The sequence below is a fragment of the Rhinolophus ferrumequinum genome, chromosome 25 (assembly GCF_004115265.2).
Source record: "Rhinolophus ferrumequinum isolate MPI-CBG mRhiFer1 chromosome 25, mRhiFer1_v1.p, whole genome shotgun sequence".
NCBI lineage: Eukaryota > Metazoa > Chordata > Mammalia > Chiroptera > Rhinolophidae > Rhinolophus > Rhinolophus ferrumequinum.
This window is the reverse complement of record NC_046308.1, coordinates 4,932,105-4,953,244: the sequence shown is the minus strand read 5'-3', so window position 1 is coordinate 4,953,244 and position 21,140 is coordinate 4,932,105. Positions and strand designations below refer to the sequence as shown.

The 21,140-nt window shown below is 37.0% G+C and overlaps 1 protein-coding gene across 1 annotated transcript in view; it reads left to right on the top strand.

Annotated features, from left to right (window-relative positions):
• Window positions 1-21,140, top strand: part of KNTC1 (kinetochore associated 1) — a 55,762-nt gene that overhangs the window by 33,499 nt on the left and 1,123 nt on the right. Inside the window, exons 42-63 of the mRNA XM_033097143.1 lie at window positions 425-541; window positions 1,371-1,480; window positions 3,983-4,190; window positions 5,583-5,672; window positions 6,510-6,681; window positions 6,768-6,826; window positions 6,972-7,188; window positions 7,973-8,046; window positions 8,317-8,527; window positions 8,647-8,756; window positions 11,063-11,109; window positions 12,470-12,548; window positions 13,820-13,938; window positions 14,321-14,456; window positions 15,103-15,198; window positions 15,571-15,627; window positions 17,195-17,249; window positions 17,334-17,397; window positions 17,963-18,092; window positions 19,171-19,260; window positions 20,061-20,206; window positions 20,980-21,070. Of these exons, the coding sequence (XP_032953034.1) occupies window positions 425-541; window positions 1,371-1,480; window positions 3,983-4,190; window positions 5,583-5,672; window positions 6,510-6,681; window positions 6,768-6,826; window positions 6,972-7,188; window positions 7,973-8,046; window positions 8,317-8,527; window positions 8,647-8,756; window positions 11,063-11,109; window positions 12,470-12,548; window positions 13,820-13,938; window positions 14,321-14,456; window positions 15,103-15,198; window positions 15,571-15,627; window positions 17,195-17,249; window positions 17,334-17,397; window positions 17,963-18,092; window positions 19,171-19,260; window positions 20,061-20,206; window positions 20,980-21,070 (2,478 nt within the window). The remainder of the gene's footprint in view (window positions 1-424; window positions 542-1,370; window positions 1,481-3,982; window positions 4,191-5,582; window positions 5,673-6,509; window positions 6,682-6,767; window positions 6,827-6,971; window positions 7,189-7,972; window positions 8,047-8,316; window positions 8,528-8,646; window positions 8,757-11,062; window positions 11,110-12,469; window positions 12,549-13,819; window positions 13,939-14,320; window positions 14,457-15,102; window positions 15,199-15,570; window positions 15,628-17,194; window positions 17,250-17,333; window positions 17,398-17,962; window positions 18,093-19,170; window positions 19,261-20,060; window positions 20,207-20,979; window positions 21,071-21,140) is intronic.

Genomic DNA, 21,140 nt, shown 5'->3' with positions numbered 1-21,140 from the left:
AATTACGGTATTTTTTATTTCTTAAAATCTGTATGCAGCTATAGAACCTTACTTCTTATACTTCCTCTAGTGTATTTGAAACCTTAGATCTATGAGCCATTTCTTTTTTGTAGGACAAGTTTAACAGATGCAAAACTTCTCTTTGATGTTGTGTGTTTTAAAATTTGTCTTTTGTAGGGGTTTTACTTGTGGGATAACTCAGTTGGCCTTTTCTTATGAACAAAAGCCAGACTAAATTTATGGTATCATACTAAAAGCTGAATGACCTAAATATTGTATAAATATTGACTGTGTACAAAGCAATATATAACATTCCACACTGTTAGCACAAAGAAACATGATTTTTTATTGTTGGGTTTCATTTAAAAGGTGTTAGAACATATGCTATTTGCAATTGAATTTTAATTCCATTTTCATTTTTTAGGCAATATCTCTGGTGGGCTCTCAATTGGCCAGTCTCTATCAGGAAACGGAAATGGAGCTTAAGTTCCGTGAACTCAGTACTGATGCTCAGTGGGGTATTCGTCTTACTAAACTTGGTGTGAGTATTCTTCATAGCGCCGTGAAGTGTTACATCTACCCAGTTAGAAAATTTAATAAAACAAATATCTCATTATCCTTTGGGGAGAGGAGATATATAGAGATACATATACTGACTCATAAATTTTAGTTATATTAAGTACACACGTTAGTGCCTTCAAAGAAATAAAGGGCCTTTTGCCTCATTTCCTTTTTTCTATATTTCTAAGGAAATTAAAAGATGCTTGACATTTTCATCTACTTAGCTTTCTCATTTATAGGAATATATCTAGCATCAACTGACATTTACACTATTTCAGGCCTAGCCTTTGGTCTCATATTTTTGTACTGCTGTTATTTGGTTAAAGATAATATTAAAATGTATGTACCAAGCTTTAAGAACTCCTACCAAGGAAAAGTAAGTGGCCCTTATTTTTCACTTTGCAAAAACAGACAAACAAAATCCTGTTTTCTTCACTATAAATATAAAACATTTTATATCATTTGCAGATAATTGACTTATCAGGAATGTAACCACTGCAGAAGTGCTGTATGTTTCAAAGCCTAATTCCTATGCAGTAATGTGACTGGTTGTCACTAAGAACCAAACTTACTGATGAACAGGCAAGGGTTAGTGTGACTGAGACAGATTTTGGACCCACGGCCAGATAGACCTGAAATCTCAGAATCATGGTCGCGTTGGATAGTGTGATAAAAAGAAAAGTTGGAGGAGCTATAGAAAAATGTTTCTCTATAAAAAAGGGGTAGTAAAAAGGCAAGTTACAATGGCGCCCTTCTTCTAATACATTTTGATTTAGTGGGTCTTTTCGTTTTGCTCTTTTTATTTCTAGATTTCTTTTCAGCCGGTTTTCAGGCAACATTTCCTTACCAAGAAAGACCTCATTAAAGCTCTTGTGGAGAATATAGATATGGACACAAGCCTCATTCTGGAATATTGCAGGTAGTTCTTTTCAACGTTAATGGTATTTTTTCTGTTAGCTTAACAAACTGGTCATCCTTACCACAAAACAGTAACAGCTGTGATTATTACCTGTGGTCCACAGACCTCTGTTTTCTTTTGCTCACCCCCAAACTGAATGATAAATCCAGAACCAGATTAAATTCTCTGACGACATCACCATTTTAGTTCACTGTTTAATGTTCCCCAAACTTGCCTCATGATAAGCATCACCTTGGGCACTTGATTAAAAATACAGATTCCAGGGCCCCTCTCTGGTGGCTCTGATTCGACAGGTCTGGTCTGAGGCCCAGGAATCTGATCCTAAATAGGAGCTTCAGCTGATTCCCATGATCAAGGAAGTTTGGGAATATTGTTCTGATCAATTAAACTTCTAAATCAGATCAATGTAGGGACAAGGTAATCTTAAATTAAAAATTAGTGAAAAGTATGATTTAGGGAGAATTTAAAATATGATAAGTGAATAAATCAAACTAAAGACTATTGTTATTTGTAGATACAGCTTACTGTGATGAGTAGGAATAGATGATTTGTGACATATCTCAGATGTTTCCATCTAATAAATATGATGACCTATTTCCTGGCACATTATTGCTTTCAAAGAGCTTTCATACCATCATCTCATTTAATTTTTACAAATTTTCTTGCTTATTATTGCTAATTTATATATGAGAAAACAAACCCATAGTAGGTGACCTGCTCAGGTGAAATAATAAGTGACTGCTTCTGAAATACTAAGGGTGCTGAAACCCTCATCCAATTTGTGACAGATTCGTGGAATCTGAGTTATTGATAATGAGGTTGCTTAAGAAATTTCCTTACCAGGCAGGTGTCTAGTTCTTGCTCCCTGTGTATGGATAGTGGGGGGTAGAGTAATGATTCTGGCTGTCACCCCAGGCCTATTGACTGCTCATAGTTCTAAGTAGCTCTGACTTAACTGCACTTTGAAATAATAAAACTACACCATTCTTCAGTTTGGACTGCTACAAATCCAGAGTGAGGTACATACAGTCTCTCAAATTTCTGGTAGATTTTCTGGTAATTCGAATTCCTGGTAGGTTTTTGTGTGTTTTATAGTACTGACCCCCTTTTCTAAAATATAAATAGCTATAATAATGTCAAGTTCATTTCACAATTGTTGTGCTTATGTGGCATTGATGGGTTGTATGATGGTGACACTTGTCTCATGCAGTCCAGCGGACTAAATTTAGATGACCCTTAGAATTTCAGGGAATGACTTTAAAATGGTCATACTTAAAAGTTTTTCTTGACATTTCAGTTATTCTGTAGAAAAATTAAACTGCCTTTGTCTTATTAGTAGGGCTTAAAAAGGCATTTCAGTTGTGTCTTTGTCTACACTACCTCATTCTTAGTTTTTAAATGTTTATTTTTCTAATTCAGATGGAACAGAGTAAAGTCCCACATTATCCCATCCCTCAGGGATAATCACTGTTAAAAGTGTTTGGACTTTATTCGTGTGTTTTTTTTCCTTTGCATGCACTGATGTGCATTTTAAAAAATGTATCAAAAACAGAATCATACATTACATACCATTCTGGAGCATGTTTCATTCACTTAACAGTGTCTTCCAGTATCAGATATATAGCATCTTCTTGTATCTGCTGAACTCGGTAGTATTCCTTTGTATGAATAAGATATTTAACCAGCCCTTTATTGATGGATGATTGAGTTATTTCCAATTTTTAAATATTACAAACAGTTGTTGTAGTGGATATCCTTGTATATGTATCTTGGCCACTTTGTGAAGTGTGTGAAAGTGGAATTGCTCTATTAAAGGACATAAATATTTTCAATTTTGTTACAGATTTTTCCCCAGTATTGTGACAGTTTGTTTACATGCCCACCAAGAATAGTATCTGATTTTTTTTTTTTTTTTTTTTACAAATCTATACTTTTATTTACTTTCCAATATGTTTAAATCCTTGAGGAGTACAGCATTACACGGATTCTGTATCCGTTGGCCTTCGCCTGAAGTCTGCTTCGGATTTGGCACAAACCACACCACTGTTTTCCATGAGCATGAATTACCTTTCCCCAGATTACTCTGGTTTTGTCCCGTTTGCCACCAGGAGTCAATGTGTTATTCTTGACCTTCTACACATAAGCACATCTCTTGCTCAAATAGAATTCAGTTTCATCTCCAGCATAAATGCCTTTGCTTCCCGTGGTTCCAGCAAAAATGGCCTGGGACCACACAGCCTTCCAGACGTATCCATCGTTTTAGGAGTCCTATTGCCAGCAGGTCTCCACAGGCTCCAAGATGGCGGAAAGAGCATAAATAATATCTGACTTTTTAAGGGCAATAGTTAACTCTGCTGACAGGTAAACTATCTGATTCTTAGGCTGGACAGCAGGAGGGTTAGATTCAGTGATGGGAACACAGACCACAGTTTTCTGTGAGAAATTTTGTATGGAAACTGTTGCATTTGGGGAGATCGGAGTGTAACTGAATACCTCTTTTAGCACCTTTCAGCTGAACTGTGATGCAGCTCTTCAGCTATTCGTTGAAACCCTGCTCCACAACACGAACGGCAGCCACAGCCAGGGAGATGCGAGTGCGGAGTCCACAACGCAGCAGCATTCTAAACTGCTGGCCAAAGCCCTGGAAATGGTGCCCTTACTGACAAGCACAAAAGATTTGGTTATCAGTCTTAGTGGGATTCTGCATAAGGTAGATGAATGGTGAAATGAACCTATCAGGTCATTTCAAGCCTCCCTCCTCCCCTTCATTCATTAGCTATGTAAGAACAAATTGGAAATGGAAAGCCTACAATTTTTTATAAACTTTTCATTTTGAAGTAATTTTAGACTTCTATATTTTTAATGTAGTGTGAGACAGCAATTTTCCTATCTGTTTTTTAAAAATAGAAATAGCCTTTTTTTCAGATTTTAAAAAAATAGCACATTCTTTGAAAAAGATCACACTAGAGAGAAAGGTATAAATCAGAAAGTGAAAATTTTTAATCCCACTCCCATAGATAAAAATGCTAATTGTTTAGTGACTATCTTAGACTAAATATACTATCCTGTTACTCTTTTTTTCACTTACTATATTGTTATTACATGTCAACACATATCTATTTCATTTTTGACAGATGCATATTTATTATTCCCCTATATGGATGAAACCTATATTTAACCAGGCCTTTGTCGATAAACACTTAAATTGTAAATTTTGTTATTATAAATTGTTACAATGAATATCTTCATGCATACATATTTGCTGTCTTGGTTTTGTTTTGTTTTGTTTTGTTTTTTTAGGAGAGCTTCTGAGAATTGGAACTTTTAGGTCAAGGGTTGGTTTGGTGGGGGAATGAAGGTAGATGGAAGGGGAAGTAGTAAGATTTTATAAGACTACGAAAAGTAATTTAGTTTTATATTTTGCCCGTAATTCAGCCAAAAATTATGTATAACTTGCTCAAAATTTCTAGGTACCATAGGGATCATTTTCCTACTTTGTTCAATGTTGTTATTCATGTGACTTTGGTTGGCATTTTAAAAATGAATAATGGTATGTGATCAGAAACAAAGAACAAAGAGAATACTTCCTTTCTTTTTATAAACTTCTATAGATGCCACCCAATTAATTCTTGCATCTTAGTATATAGTTAGAGCTAGAATGAAATCCTTTGAGAAACTTTTGCTTGGAGGCCCACACTTTTAGTTGCATCATTTCCAAGAAAAAGTCAATTTCCTCTTATTCTAATTTTCCCATTATAAATGGAAGAAATTGAATTTTAATTTAAAAATCTTACCAAATTTTGATGTTTATCTTTCTAGGTTTTTAGTGCCATAGGAACAACTTTTTTTATTAAAATAATATCTCCTTGTACAGCTTTTTTAAAAAATAGTCTTGGAGACATTTTAAAGCATGTATGTTTATCCTAATAGAACTACTTGTACAGATGAGAAAATATTCGTTTTTTAAGAATAATCTAATTTAACATTGTAGTGCACTGAGATTTTATATTTGTAATTTGTATTCATCAACATAACTGAATAAAACCATCTACCAGCCTGACAACATCTTCTCAAGTTTTGGTATATTTTTGTTTTTATACAGTTGGATCCCTATGACTATGAAATGATCGAAATTGTCCTGAAAGTTATAGAAAGAGCCGATGAAAAGATAACCAACATTAATATTAATCAGGTATAACAAGTATATTATTGATTTTTAAATTACCTTTGTTTTTAGTTGGCTCTTTTGAAAAAATTGTTATCTAGTGTCTTTCTGGACTGTCCTTTGAGCTCCCTTTAAACTCCATTTTATTCTGATTCCTTTTGTTTAAAAGGGATACAGAAGTAAAGAGATCGTTCTTGCTGTCCATATTTTGTCATTTATTTTAATCCAATATTTGCTCCACTGAAGCATTTAAGTCTGTCCAAGAGTATGAAGTCACTAAAGAACTGATTTGGAAAAATTAAGACAAAATTGTCATCTGGCAAAAAAAAAAAAAAAAAAAATGTGGTACCCAGAGTTGATTCCACCATTGGTAGGTAGGTCCAGGACTCACTAATTTTTTTTCTATTTCAGTACTTTCAGTAACTTCTTAATTGGATTTTAAAAATTTAAATGGGTTAATTCAAAGGTTATACAAGCCCAAAAATATGTAAGATATAAACTTAAGTGAAATAAGGGATAGAGTATTAATTTTAGGTCTACTACCTCTGTATTTCAAATGCAATCAAGTATTTTTGAGATATCGCTCAAACTCTTTGAAGAGAGCATAGGGAACTGCCAAACTCTCATTTACAAAACATCCCAACAACAGGATTCCGTTGGTTTCGCCTGGAATAATTTCTTTAATGACCATATAAATTATGATTTAGAACAATAACATTAAAGGTAAAACTGCAAAAGGTGTTGATCATCTTTATGAAAATAAGATTGTCTCCGAAATGGAAAGCTATGAAGGTATAGAGTTAGATGATTTTAAAATACTTAGGACTGGTTTAATCTCATTGGAAAGTTTTTATTTTAATATAGGCATTGAGTCTTCTGAAACATTTGAAGTCATACAAAAGAATTTCTCCTCCAGTGGACCTAGAAAATCAGTATATGTTGGAGCACATAATAACTTTGCCATCAGCTGCCCAAACTAGACTGCCTTTTCACCTAATATTTTTTGGCACGGCACAGAATTTCTGGAAGATTCTCTGTAAGTTCCTTTACTTCTTAGGAATTTTACTGAATCGCCAAAATTTTCTTCTAAAGCCAACCACACTATTCTTGTTTCCTTTCTAGCTACAGAACTCAGTGAAGAATCCTTCCCAACACTGCTCTTAATTTCTAAATTAATGAAGGTAACAAGTGAAAGCTTTGTAAGCCGTACCTTTATCCTGTAATTAATTCAGACACTGGGTAGAAGGATTTTATGCTGCTTTCACATAAAACCTTTAAAGGTGAGCCTATCAATCAGCCTTAACATTTCCTTTCCTTTCTTTGAAGTTCTCTTTGGACACTCTGTACGTATCTACAGCCAAGCATGTCTTTGAAAAAAAACTGAAGCCAAAGCTCCTGAAGTTACCACACGCCAAATCCTCAGCACTGATTAACAAGGAAATAACCAAGATCACACAAACCATCGAATCCTACTTGTTATCCATAGTTAACCCGGAGTGGGCTGTCGCTATTGCCATCAGTCTTGCCCAGGAAATCCCAGAAGGTATGGCTTCTCCCTTTAACTGGGCTTAAAATGGTTGTCTGTGTGGGGTTTAGAACTTGTGAAAAAAGTACTTTTATATCTTTGAGGAGAAAGCAGTATGATTGTTTAAACATGTCTTTGCGCTGTCTCTTCACTTGTGGCATTGCTGGGTGTGGAGAAGGCCCCAGCCAAGTAAGCAAGACCCCTTGCTGTGTGCTCAGGGTGCAGGGATATGGGCACTCTCCACCTTGATAGTGGGAATCTGGACTGAAGTACTTCCAATAATGGATCCGTAGGTATTCTCAGTAATCAAACCAGTACACAAACAGGCACTCATTGCCGTGTTTGTGGTTGTAACAAAAGTTGAAAATAACTTTTTTAATGTTCATTGGTCTGAAACTGGTTTAAAAATGGAACATATTCATAGAATGGAATACTATGTAGTTGATTTGGAAAGCTGTCCAAGATATATTAAGTGAGAACAGCAAATTGTACTATTATGTGTATGATCTTATCCCATTTGGCTTAAAATATATGTGCGCATGTGCGTGACACACACACACACAAAACTGGACAAGTATAAGAATCTAGGGAATGGGAATAGTAGAAGCTGAAGAAGGGACCTCTGTGGACCTCCTGCTTTGTATCCTTCTGTCCTGTTTAAATTGTTCTTTACTAGGAGCATGCATTTTTATTAAAAACAAAATAACAAAAAAACCACAAACCAAAACTTGCTGATTTGACTAAATTACATTGTCTTGAAAGGATTAAGATTTGCTTATAAATCTCTTCTTTATCTTTTTAGGTTCCTTCAAGATGTCCAGTTTGAAATTCTGCTTGTATTTAGCTGAGAGATGGCTACAGAATATCCCATCTGAGGTGTGTCTGAACTCTAAGATTCAAGGCTCCTCTTTCTTTTTGACTTAAATTCTGCTCGCCTAGCATACCTTCTCCCCCTTCCCTGGGGATAGGCCTTTTCAAGGGTTTTCAAGGGTTGGATGCCTAAAATGGAGAAAGAAGACGAAGCTTTTGGTAGCTACTTAAGGATGTGACTGAGACAGGGCTCTCCCTTGATTGATAAAGAAGAATCCTTAGCCTCACTTGAGATTTAGAAAACAAGTTTTTCTTTTTGCTTGAAATTTTTTAAAGGATGAAACACGGGAAAAAGCTGAGGCTTTGTTGAAGAAGCTTCATATTCAGTACCGACGATCGGGCACAGAGGCGGTGCTCATAGCCCACAAGCTGAACACTGCAGAGTATTTAAGAATGATAGGAAAACCAGCACATCTCATCATCAGCCTGTATGAACATCCTAGCATAAATCAAAGAATTCAGAATTCAGCGGGCAAAGATTATCCGGGTGAGGACAAAATCCTTTTTATCTTTTGGTCCAAGAAGAACTATCATTTTGATTCCCAGTTATCTTACATTGAAGACGTGGATGTTTCTTTTTTTAATTCTTTACCTTGAATATCTTAGATATTCATGCAGCAGCTAAAGAGATCGCCGAAATCAATGAAATCGATTTGGAAAAAGTCTGGGATGTGTTGTTGGAACAATGGCTGTGCCCATCCACAAAACCTGGTGAAGTAAGTCCATTTTCTGACTTGATCTGTTTTTATCTGTAGTCCTGCACTGATATAAGTAGGAGCACAGAATCCTAAAAGAAGGAACTTTTATCTAATGAGTTTTAATGAAGTAGTTTACTTTTTCTTCTAGTTTAAATATTGTTTTGCAACCATTTTACCTTTTAATTGGTGATTCCAGATGAATTCTTATATAAAAGAAGTGGCCTATTCTTAGACTCAGTTTCATGGGATTAACTTTTTATTTTGAAACAGTTTTAAGCAGACAGAAAAATTGCAATAGAATTCCTGTATATCCTTCACCCAGCTTCATCAGTGTTTAACATTTTGCCATAATTTCACTCATGTTTCATCACTTTCCCTATAAAATACATATTCATAATATTTTCCTGAACCATTTGAGAGTAAATGGCATATGTTATGCCTCTTTCCCATTAATAGTTAAGTCTATATTTCCTAGGAGCAAGGCTTTTCTCTTACTTAACCACAGTATAATTATCAAAATCAGATAATTTAATAATATTGCCATAATATTGATACTATACAAACAAACATAGGCTTGAGTCTGTAGTCCATGTTACAGTTTAACCAATTGTCCCAATAATGTTCTTTATAGCAGTTTTTTTCCCCTGGGATCAGGATCCGTCCAGGATTATGCATTACATTTATTTGTCATGTCTCTAATCTCTTTTAATCTAGAACAGTTCTGTGACATTTCTTTGTCTTTCATGACATTGACATTTTTGAAGAGTACAGGCCAGTTAGTTTATAAGTTGCCCCTCCGTTTGGGTTTGTCTAATGTTTCCTCATTATAAGATTTGAATTATGTAGTTTTGGCCAGGATACTACCTAAATGATATGGTGTCCTTCTCAGGGTATGACATTTGGAGGCACATGGTGACTTATCTGCCCTAATAGGTGAGGTAAATTTAGATCAGTTAGTCAAATGTTGTCCATTTCTCTATTACATATATAGTATGTTTCCTTTTATATCTATTCGCAGAGATACTGTGAGACAATATAATATTATGGTTCTCTCCAAACTCCTCCCCCACCACACATATGCCCTGATTTAGCATCTATTGATGATTCTTACTTGAATCTATTTTAACTGACAGACATTGACATTTTTGAAGGGTGCAGGCTAATGGTTTGTAAAATGTCTTGTTGTGGGTTTGCTGATGTTTCTTATCAATAGATTCAGGTTCCGTATTTTTGGCAAGAATACTATATAGGTAATGTGGTATTTTCAGTGTATCATATCAGGAGGTGCATAATACCGTGTTTCCCCTAAAATAAGACCTAGCCGGACAATCAGCTCTAATGCGTCTTTTGGAGCAAAAATTAATATAAGACCCGGTCTTATTTTACTGTAATATAAGACCAGGTCTTATATAATATAATACCGGGCCTTATATTAATTTTTGCATCAAAAGACACTAGAGTTGATTGTTCGGCTAGGTCTTACTTTCGGGGAAACAGGGTACCAGTTTTTTGGGGTTTTTTTAATACTATTAATATCTAAATTTGTGATGGGATTCAGCAATCCAAATGCAGAATTTTTTGCAGTTTCTTCTGAGTTTTCAGTTTTAATTAGGGAGATTCTATAACTCCTCTATCCACCTGGGCAGATATCCTGGAAAAAAATCTGTTTGTAAACAAGTGGTATAACTGACATGACATTAGGTTTTTAGTTAGTAGTTTTCGTATCACAAAACTGGGATTCAATTTAAGAAGTATGTAAGTATTTATCAAGAGCAAGGACTGTGCTTCAGTGGAAACAGAGGAGTTAGAAGCATATGTAGGCCACATGGAATTTGTGGTTGACTCAGAGACGAGCATGTTTTAACTTATACATAAACTTGGAGTACTAAATTGCGAGTTCCTTCAGGCCAGGAAGTGTGTCTGTACATAACACCTAACACACTACTTTGTAAGTCGCAATAAATATATCATGAACTAAGGAACGACTCATTTAATATTCATAGTGTCCTTTCCTTTTAAAAATTACCTAATGAATGTACCTCCAGGAGGACAGGAGTATTTGTTTTGTTCACTCAGGCAACCCATGTGACTGGAATCATGCCTGGCACATAATAAGTGCTCAGTAAATGTTTGTTGACTGAATGAATGTAGTAAACTCATTTTCTAAGCAAAGGTCTTTTCATAAAGTAATGAATTGCACTGTGATTTCTTGCATGTAAATGTAATTTTGTATCTTGGGTTTTTCACCGAATAGATTTTCATAAGCTTATATAGTCAACAAACTTTCTTCAGTTTTTGACTTTTTTCCCCCCACTTTTTCAAAGAACTCGTCACAAATATTTGAACTTCAAGAAGATGAAGCACTGCGAAGGTACTTTTCCTTTACTTACATTCGTCCGTACCTTGTCATCCAGTAGGAATCTTAGCAATAAATTTGCCAGAGTTTGATTTTGAGAAGACTTTCTTGATATAACTTGGGTCAGAGTCTCTAAGAAGCATCAGTTCATTGATATATACAGCTGTGAGTATGTTAGTATCTCCAGTGGAATAAATAAACAGCCAAGATTCCAAATTTCTGAACCCTCAATGAGTTCTGACTACTGTTGAGAGCTCTTAGAACACTTTTAACAGAAAATGCACCTCAAGCAAAGGAAAACTCTTACCAGCTAAGACCTTGGCCCCAGACCCCGTCATGTTCTCTCACCCTGGTGAGCTGGGCTGGATCACATGGGTCACCAGAATTTCTTTTCCCTTCCAACCTAAGACTAAGAAAGGCACATTGGTTTCTTCTATTGTGCTAAATCTGGTTGTGCTAAATCTTATTGTGCTAAGTCTTGCTCTCTTGAGAAGACTGTATTTGGGCCCAAATCAAAAAGATTGTGGTGATCCATTAGTGATGCTTAGGCATAGGGAGTGGTGACACACATGCCAGCTTCTTGCCATTCCTGGTCTAGACCAAAAGTAGGTCAAGTCACTCGTGAAGCCCTACACCCTATATGGTCCTAGAGATCTCATAGTGAGAGAGAGTGTAGAAACACAAACCCAAGAAAAGAAGTTTTCCTGATTTGGGCAAAGCTGGCCTACCACTCCCTCCATTACCCCTTTTCCTCTGGACTTCACCTTGTGCTTGCTGAGCCTTTTAAGGGCAGGGGCACCTTTTGCTAATGCATCTGGAGTGTCTAACTGAACCAGTCACATGGAACGTCTTAGAGGGAAATAATTCAGCGAGAGAAAGAGAGAATCCCAAGAAAGAAATCCCACAAGGCTACTTCATGCCAATTTTGTAAATTCTGGCCTTTTCCCACCAGAAACTCCTTGCCACCCTCCTTCAATACACCTGATTTGTCTTGCCCTTCTCAGGCGGGAGCTGGTCAGCCCCGAGTCTAGAGATTGAAATGTGCCGCTGATAATGTCCTGTGAACTGAAACAGAATTTTCCATGTGTAGTATTCAATGTACTTTGCAGCTGTGGCTTTTATTAATTTTTTAAATAGAGAGAATTTAAATGATCAGAGATTGACTAGCCATTTTATAGATGAGAAGACTGAGACCTAGATTTCATTGTATTTATTATCTTCTTTAGATAAAGAGGAAAGCAAAAATATCCTTGACCCATAACCCTTCAGGCTTATGTCTCATGACTTTTTCTGTGGACAGTAAAGACGGTGTATTGTTTTGGTAATCTATCACTAAATTAATATCCAAATGTAATTACAAAATTTTTTTTTCCAGAGTCCTGTATCTCCTTCTGTCTCGTCCGATTGATTATAGTTCAAGAATGCTGTTCATATTTGCAACATCATCTACACCTGTGAGCCACAGAAACTTAGTCTAAACTCATGTTTGCATCTCAGCTTAACGTTTTTCTCCTATATATTTACTATGCTCGATGTTAGCAGATGACTGACATAATGCTCACTTAGATGCTTATTCAAGGTTTATCTTACTTTGTAACATCTGCCAACCTCCATTCGGTGCTGGCTTCTGTAACATCCTGCTCAGCAAACTGAATGGTGCGTCTCTTGACAGTTCCCACGGGTTATCTCCATTCACAGTTACTAACTCCCTGGTTAGTCAGCGTTCCTCATACCAAGGGGCCAAACCAACTGGCCAAACAGGGAGGTCTGCACCCTGGCCTGCAGGCCTTGCGTGACCTGGCTTCACCTGCCAGTCATGCCGCCCGTGTCCCTCCCCACAAACTTTAGCTGGACTGATCCCTTTTCCTTCCCCCTAAAGGCAACAGGGCCTCTTTGGCCTACAGACTTTTGCGTATAGAAATGTTCTGAGCAGTTGGAACCGAGGGAAAGAAAGAGTGCAGATAGATGGGTAAAAGGAAGAAAAGGGTGGAAAATCTGAGATGCAGATGGTATGTCCTTGATAGCGGGGGTGGGGGTGGGGAAGTAGCCGTTTTTTTCTTGCATAGCAGTTAATCTGATCGTCATTCTTTCGAGTAAAAATGGTGTTCCAGGCAAAGTGGCTGGTTCAGCTCGAAACACAGTCATACAAGTGCTTTTCCCTGAAAAAACCATCATACTGCAGTATGTGTTTTGTCACATAGAGCATTAATGAACACATAATAATGTTAATTTACATTTAAGTCATTAACATTAATATGTATTCAAATGTGAATTCATACGAACGTGTCCATGTGTTGAGGTTCAATGAAATTAACTTTTACTGCTTCATCAAGAACCTTACGTGGAAATCATCATTTGTTTCTAATACTGCGGGCGTGTGGCTGTGAAGAATACCATGGCTGCTACAATAGTTGGGTGTTCCTGCCTTGATTCAAACCAGCACTTTTGCTTTTGCACCATCAGTGCAAATAGCTTCACAATGTAAAAGGCAAATAACATCTTAGTATTATTAGGAAAGTTGTCTTGACCCATTGTCTCCTGAACAAGTCTGAGGAACCCTGCCCAGGGTTCCATAGATCATACCTTGAGAACCACTGACTCCTTTGGCACAGATTGACTAATTATTTTTTTTAAATGATGTAACTTATGTTGCCTAAGTTAAAACTCATATACCCAACTACAATCTGCAAGCGTGCAACTCTCCAAATTTTTTTTGCTTTTACAGACGGTAGGTGTGCGTCAGCTAACTTTTGCCCACAGAATGCGAGCTCTTCAATGTCTCCTCTACTTGGCTGACAAGGAAACTATAGAATCTCTCTTCAAAAAACCCATTGAAGAAGTGAAGTAAGTAGAATTTTTTTAAAAATTGTATGAAGTAGGAAACAGTTAATTGTTTGGAAGTATAACTTTGAAGGCCCTTCAGTCTTAAGCGTGCATTAGCACAGCTGTGTAAATGGAGCTGTTGCCTGGAACGCCCTTGGCATTTCAGCAAAGAGGAAGTTGGCCTTTGAAAACATCTTGTTTCCCTCGTTCCTTTGAGATGTTTAGAAACTGAATGTTTTCCTCATCTTGTTCAAATTGATTTCTTTCTAATATTATATTCAGTGAATATATTTAGAGCCTAAAATAGGCATTTAAAAACAAACAGGCCTAATATATCTGTATGGTAACTTTTATTTTAAGTGTGGCCTTGAGAATGATTCCCATAAATGCCCCTGTTTTCCAGAGCATATTTGAAATGTATAACTTTTCTGGCATCATTTGAGACTTTGAATATCCCCATCACATACGAATTATTTTGCAACAGTCCTAAAGAAGGAATGATTAAGGGTCTCTGGAAAAACCACAGCCACGAATCTATGGTATGTACACTGAGCCATCTGATGGTGGGGGCTGCCATCTTCTCAGATGCCATTATGTTCACTCCAATTCCTGAGAGACAAAACCAGAGAAACTCTATTCCTGAACAGGTCTACCGCTCTGAGACCTTTTCTTCTTTCCTATCCTCGCAGGTGACAAGACAACTAGGAAGTCCGCTTACCTCTCTTTGTTAAAGTCAAAGGCCTAAGGCCATCCCTATATAGAAGAGAGAGCACTTATAATCCTTTCCAAGGCCTGCCTGTCCTCATCTGGACAAGAGAAGAGACTGTCCCTGTGCAGGGAGGGGTCTTGTTACTCTTCCTCTCAGAGGCTTATGGGAATTTAGTCTCAAGCGGCTGGAGCCCTGGGTGGGATGGGTCTGGGGCCCACAGGTACAATGTTCTTGGATAGGAAAAAAAAAGGGGAACGGTCTGAGTTGAGTCCATAACAGCAAGAAAGAAAAAGAGTAATCTTAATCTTTTTTTTTCTTTCATTAGGAAGGAGGAGCCTTCATTGAATTTAAGCAATAAACACAATTAGATTATATAAGCTTATTCTGTATTCAGCGGGCCTACTTTTCCCAAAAGTGGTTTGATTTCCTGGTGCTTTGAAACAATATGATTTTTTTTTTTTTTTTTTTCTATTTAGGCGGTAAGATTGGTGACGGAGCTTTGTTTGGAATACAAAATCCATGACCTGCAGCTGTGGAATGGACTCTTGCAAAAGCTTCTTGGCTTCAATATGGTAAGACTCGATACCCTAGACTACAGTGTTTTTTAAAGCTTTTGTACAGCATCGCCTAAACATTTTGCATCAATGCTTGTTATTGAACAGATGTAAGCTGAAAACATTCACTCTCATGGGGTTCAGGCCAAACTTAAAGAATGTGGTATTAGGCCAGAGAAAGTGCAAACTCAAAAATGACATAAATTTCACAGGAAACAAGTGGAAGGTTCTTGGTCCCTTTTTATATTTGTGAATTTGTAAGTGAACGTCTCTGGCAGTTCTCATGGAAGATAAATTATACTGGTGTTCCTTTGGAAAGAATCCGATGTTTCATGTTGACATTTTCCATTTTGGTGATCTCCAGAATGTTTTTATTTTATTTTTTCACAGATTCCTTACCTCAGGAAAGTTTTAACAGCCATTTCTAGTATCCATTCTTTATGGCAGGTATGTAATTTTTTCACAATGAGATTTATAGAATTTAATCTTTATACTTGTTGGCCTTGTGACTGCTGGGTACAGTGGTTAGTAATCAGCTCCCTAGTGAAGACCAGAACGGATCTGCTGTAGGATGACGTTACGTGAAAGTGGTACCCACACTCAGAATACTCAGTTCAGACGTCACCTCCTCCAAGACAACATTTTCCCTTGTTCTCCAGGCCTCATGCGTCACGCCTTCATTTAGGCTCTAAAAACACTGACTCTACTATAATGCTTGTCGTAGCATAATTTATCTTTTTTAAAATTATTTTTTTCAATTACAATTGACATTTAGTATTATTTTGTTAGTTTCAGGCGATAGCACAATATATCTTAATTACACTGGCTCTCTTGGACTTTGAAGATCTTTAAAGTCAGAGACCACACCTTATTTATCTTTTCTAAATTTCACAAGTTGTGCACCCACATAATGATTATTAATATAGAAATATGTAATTTAATGGTGTCTGGAGATTGTTTCATATTAGCAAATATAGATCTGTCATCTTTTTAAATTAAGATGTAAATCACACATAAAATTCACCCATTTAAAGTGTACAGTTCAGTGGTTTGTGCTATATTCAGAAAGCTGTGCAAACATCACCACTATCTAATTCCAGAACATTTTCCTGAAAGAAACCCCATATCCATTAGCAGTCATTCCCCTCTGTCCTTCCCTCTCTCCAGTCCCCCCTCCACTTCCCTGACAACCACTAATTTACTTCGTGTCTCTATGAAGTTGTCTATTCTGAACATTTTATATCAATGGAATCATATGATACGTGGCATTTTGCATCTTGCGTCTTTCACTCACCATAATGTTTTCAAGGTTCATCCATGTTGTAGCGAGTGTGTCAGTGCTTCATTCCTTTTCATGGCTGATTAATGTTCTGTTGTGTGGATGGACCACATTTTGTTCATTCATCAGTTGATGGACATGTGAATTGTTTCCACTTTTTTGGTCATGAGTAATTCTGCTATGAACGTTTGTGTACAGGCTTTTGTGTAGACATATGTTTTTGTTTCTGAGTGTATACCTAGAAGTGGAATTATTGGGTCTTGCAATAACCATGTTTAGCCTTTTGAGGTTCACTTAATTTTTAACGTAATTATTCTCCATAATATGGAGTAAAATGTACCATAACTTATTTAACACTCCCCTACTGATGGAAATTTATGTTGTTTCCTTATTCATTTTTTGAAATCCTTTATCTTGCTTCCTTGTCCCCTTCCTGTGTCCCTAGCACAACATCTGACACATAATAGACTTAATATAAATCTTGTTTTCCGAGTTGGGTTCTGACACGTTTTTTTCTAAATGAAACAATAATGAATCAGCCGGAATTGTATAGTAATATCCTGAAGTATATAATTCTGGAGGAAATTATTCTAGAATTTTATCATCTCAAACAGGGAGATATCAATTCATGTTTTTAGCATCCCGTGTGTAAGCTTTAAGTGTATAGTTTTGTGACTGTAAAATAGAGTTTGTGATTTCCCCTGCATGAATTCTTTAATACGCCTGTTTCCGCAGGTTCCCTACTTCAGCAAAGCCTGGCAGCGTGTGGTTCAGATACCACTTCTTTCAGGTATTTTTCTCTCCTCTGAAACATTGACAGTAGCATCTTATAGTTGTGTGCGTATGTGTAATTTTGTTGTTTTTTTCTTTTCAGCCTCTTGTCCTTTAAGCCCCAGTCAGTTATCAGATTGTTGTGAGAGCCTCATTGCTATTCTAGAGTAAGTAAAATATTTGTTTTCCTACTGAAAAAATCAAATTTGTGGCATATAAATTCCTTTCTAATAAACATTTTTTATGAATAATTCCTTTTTCTTGGGAAGGTAAGCATACCACTTGTTTCTAAAATAAAATATCTCGTTTTTATTATGTCTTCTTTTTATGTGAGGTACAAGTAATGAACTGATGATATTCAGTAATTAGTCTCTAAAATTAGTACCCAATTTTAATAGAAGTATGGAGTGCCTTTTGTGACTACCCTAACTCATACAATATGGTCTCATAGATTTTTGAGTCGTCTGAGAATTGGTCTTTAGGCATGTGCAGACTTTCAGACATAATCAGCATCAACTAGTAGTTTATATTCCTGTAGATAGATTCTTTTATTCCAGGAAGAATGCCAAAAAAGACTCAAGTTACTCATTACTAAGCATATGTTCTGCACCAGTATTTTAATGTTTAAAATTATTAAAAGCATAGGCCAGTACCAACTGTGGAAAACCAGAAAGGCCCATATCGTCTAGTGAACCTGCCAGGTTATTCACTAACTAATGTGCTCTCTTGAAGATGTCCGGTGTCAGATGATCTCGACATGGTTGGCGTTGCCAGGCAGTATGTCCAGTTAGAGCTCCCGGCTTTTGCATTAGCCTGTCTCATGCTCATGCCCCACTCAGAACAAAGACGCCAGCACATTAAGGTATCTTGGAAATTACTCCGCTGGAGCTGCCAAAAAGATGGAAAAAGGTCGAAGAGTGCATGTCCCTTGCAAAAGATTGCATTTTCTTTTCACCAAACCTATAAAGGAGGGATACAGCAGTGGGTGCGGCAGAAGGTTTGTGTGGGGGTTTAGTGGGAGGTAAGACTGAAAGGTAGGTTGAGGCTATTCTGAGAGATGCCTTCACAGGGATTTGGACCTTATTCTGTCAGTGGGAAACAATTTTCCTGGAAGAGTAAAGTGTAAAAATCAGGGAGTACTTTAGAAGGAATAATCCACGTGGGCTTGACTGCAGGGGAGACGTGTCAAGAAGGTAAATTCTTGGGAAGCTGTTGCATTTGAATAGGATTTTATCTCACCTGATCAATACACAACCACCTGTGGGCAGATAAGGAAAGCTTGAGGGGCCAGTCCCCAGAGTAGGGTGGGAGCAATGAAAATGAACTAGATGGAGAAGACTAAGAGGAAGTTAGCTTAACTTAGTGACTAGAGGTAGGACACGTCGGAGAGGGGAGAGTCAGGTTTTGCGTGTCTAACAAATGAGCCACAAACATTTTGAGAACAGAACTTTTAAAAATAACTCTCATTCCCTTTATAATACGGAATCTACTTGTTCAAAGCATTTGGGAATGTTTTAGCATTGTTTCTCCAAAGGTAGATAAGCCAGTAGGTAGAGATCTATATAGAAGAGGGTGCATATTTTGTATTTATTTGTTCTATTCATTTCATTTTTTCAAAGCCATCTGTACTTGCCTTTCATTTTGTTCATTTTTGACTATTCATAAACTCATCCGTTGATGCTTTTCAGAGTTTTAGTATTTAAATAGATTTCTTTTGGCACTTAGAATGACAAAATGCTTGTTAAACAGCTCTTTGGAATGGGTATTTGTAAAATGTTTTTTTCTTATTTTAATAATTTTTTGTTGCCAGAGGCGTTTTTTTCCTACATTAGAAATTCTTTAAAATATTTCAAATTTAAATACGAAAGCCTTCCAGATTTGACAGACATCAGTAGTAATTATACTTTTCCATAAATTATGTTTTGATTTTTTTTCTCTAGAATTTTTTGAGCTCATGCGATCCTCAGATCATTTTACAACAATTAGAAGAGCATATGAATACTGGCCAGTTGACCGGGTTTTCACATCAAGTAAGAGAAAATTTCATATCCTTTCTCTACGAAATACTACATATTAGAGGTAATAATTTTCCCCAAACCAAAATTAGGCTGAAAACTACCATCTCAGTCTGTTTGTTAATATATACAATTATTTTATTAAAACCTCAGTAAGTTTTTCAAAAGACAGGGTCCCTGGCTATCTTGTTTATTGCTATGCTCATAAAAAGTCCCAGAGTGCTTAACGACAATTACTTTTTATCTATTTACTGGATACAGTACTGAAATGGGCCAAAGCAGTTCCCTTTCCCCCAGCCACCCCCTCAAAAAGGAGGCCAGCGGGGAGGCCAGATAGCTCAGTTGGTTAGAGCGCGAGCTCTGAACAGCAGGGTTGCGGGTTCGATTCCCACATGGGCCAGTGAGCTGCACCCTCCACATCTAGATTGAAGACAAGAAGCTGCCGCTGAGCTTCCAGAGGGGCAGCCAGATGGCTCAGTTGGTTAGAGCAGAAGCTCTCAAAAACAAGGTTGCTGGTTCAATTCCTGCATGGGATGGTGGGCTGCGCCCCCCTGCAACTAAAGATTGAAAACGGCGACTGGAGTTGGAGCTGAGCTGCGCCCTCCACAACTAGATTGAAAGACAACGACTTAGAGCTGATGGGCCCTAAAGAAACACACCATTCCCCAATATTCCCCAATAAAATTTAAAAAAAAAAAAAAAGGGTAGGACACAATGCAATAATAATCTAACTCCTAACTGTCAGAAACACTGTGGTATTGAAAGGACTGGGCACTGAACACATTTTTAATATGACGCTACCTGTCATTCTCTAGGTTAGAAATCTGATTCTGAATAATATCATAAATAAGAAGGAGTTTGGGATTTTGGCAAAGACAAAATACTTTCAAGCATTGAAATTACACATGATGAATGCCAGCAACGTCACTGACCTAGTGAAGTATTTGGCGAATGAATCAAGGTAAATGCATGAAAAAAGAAAACTGTTGAATTTCCTTGAAATTTATCATTATTTTGGAGGAAAATGTCAATAGTAGAGCTGTTTGTTTGCAATTAAAAGCTCCAAATGTGAAGCTGTAGCATTAGTTGTTTTGTAACCCAATCCCTTGGAACATGAACTTGGAATTAAACAATTAAGCTGTCTGAACCCCCCAAATAGGTATCTCACAGGCCTGTTCTAAAACCCTGACTTACAACGTCATTCCTCAGACACTTGCTCAGAGAATTGATGCCTTTATGTAACATAACTTTTGCTAAGCTTCGTTATCTAATTTTTCAGTACTCACAAGTTTAGAAACAGTAAGCTCCTTGGTTTAGGATTAAGAGCGGATGTGGGAAGTCAAAGGGAGAAGGAAGAAATAGGCTGACCCTGAAGAAAGGGAAACTCAACCAGGACTGAAATATTTACTGGATCCATCCCTGCGTTAGGTCTGACTGGGCTGATCACTTGAGAGGTATCACTTGTCCATTACCCCACCGTGGATCTCTTTTTGCTTCTTTGTCACTTGTGATCCAACCATAATTACATACCATCATTTGTGAACAAGTGTTATCTTTTGAAGATATACACATACACACACATATATATGTATATATAGAATAAACTGCACGTTTCAAGTAAGTAATCTGATAAATTTTGGCACGAATATGCACCTGTGATGACATGACTACAATCAAGTCAAGATAGCGAACTCAGAAAAGCTTTCTCATGCCCGTTTTCTTCTGATTCCATAGTTTAGATGAAGCTTCAGTCTTTATAACTGAATATTCAAAGCATTGTGGAAAACCAGTGCCACCAGACGCCACTCCCTGTGAAATTCTGAAGGTAAAGCTGGTCCACTGTTACTGGGTTTCGCCATTTATACTTTTGGGTCTTGAAATTGAGCCAAGTTCTG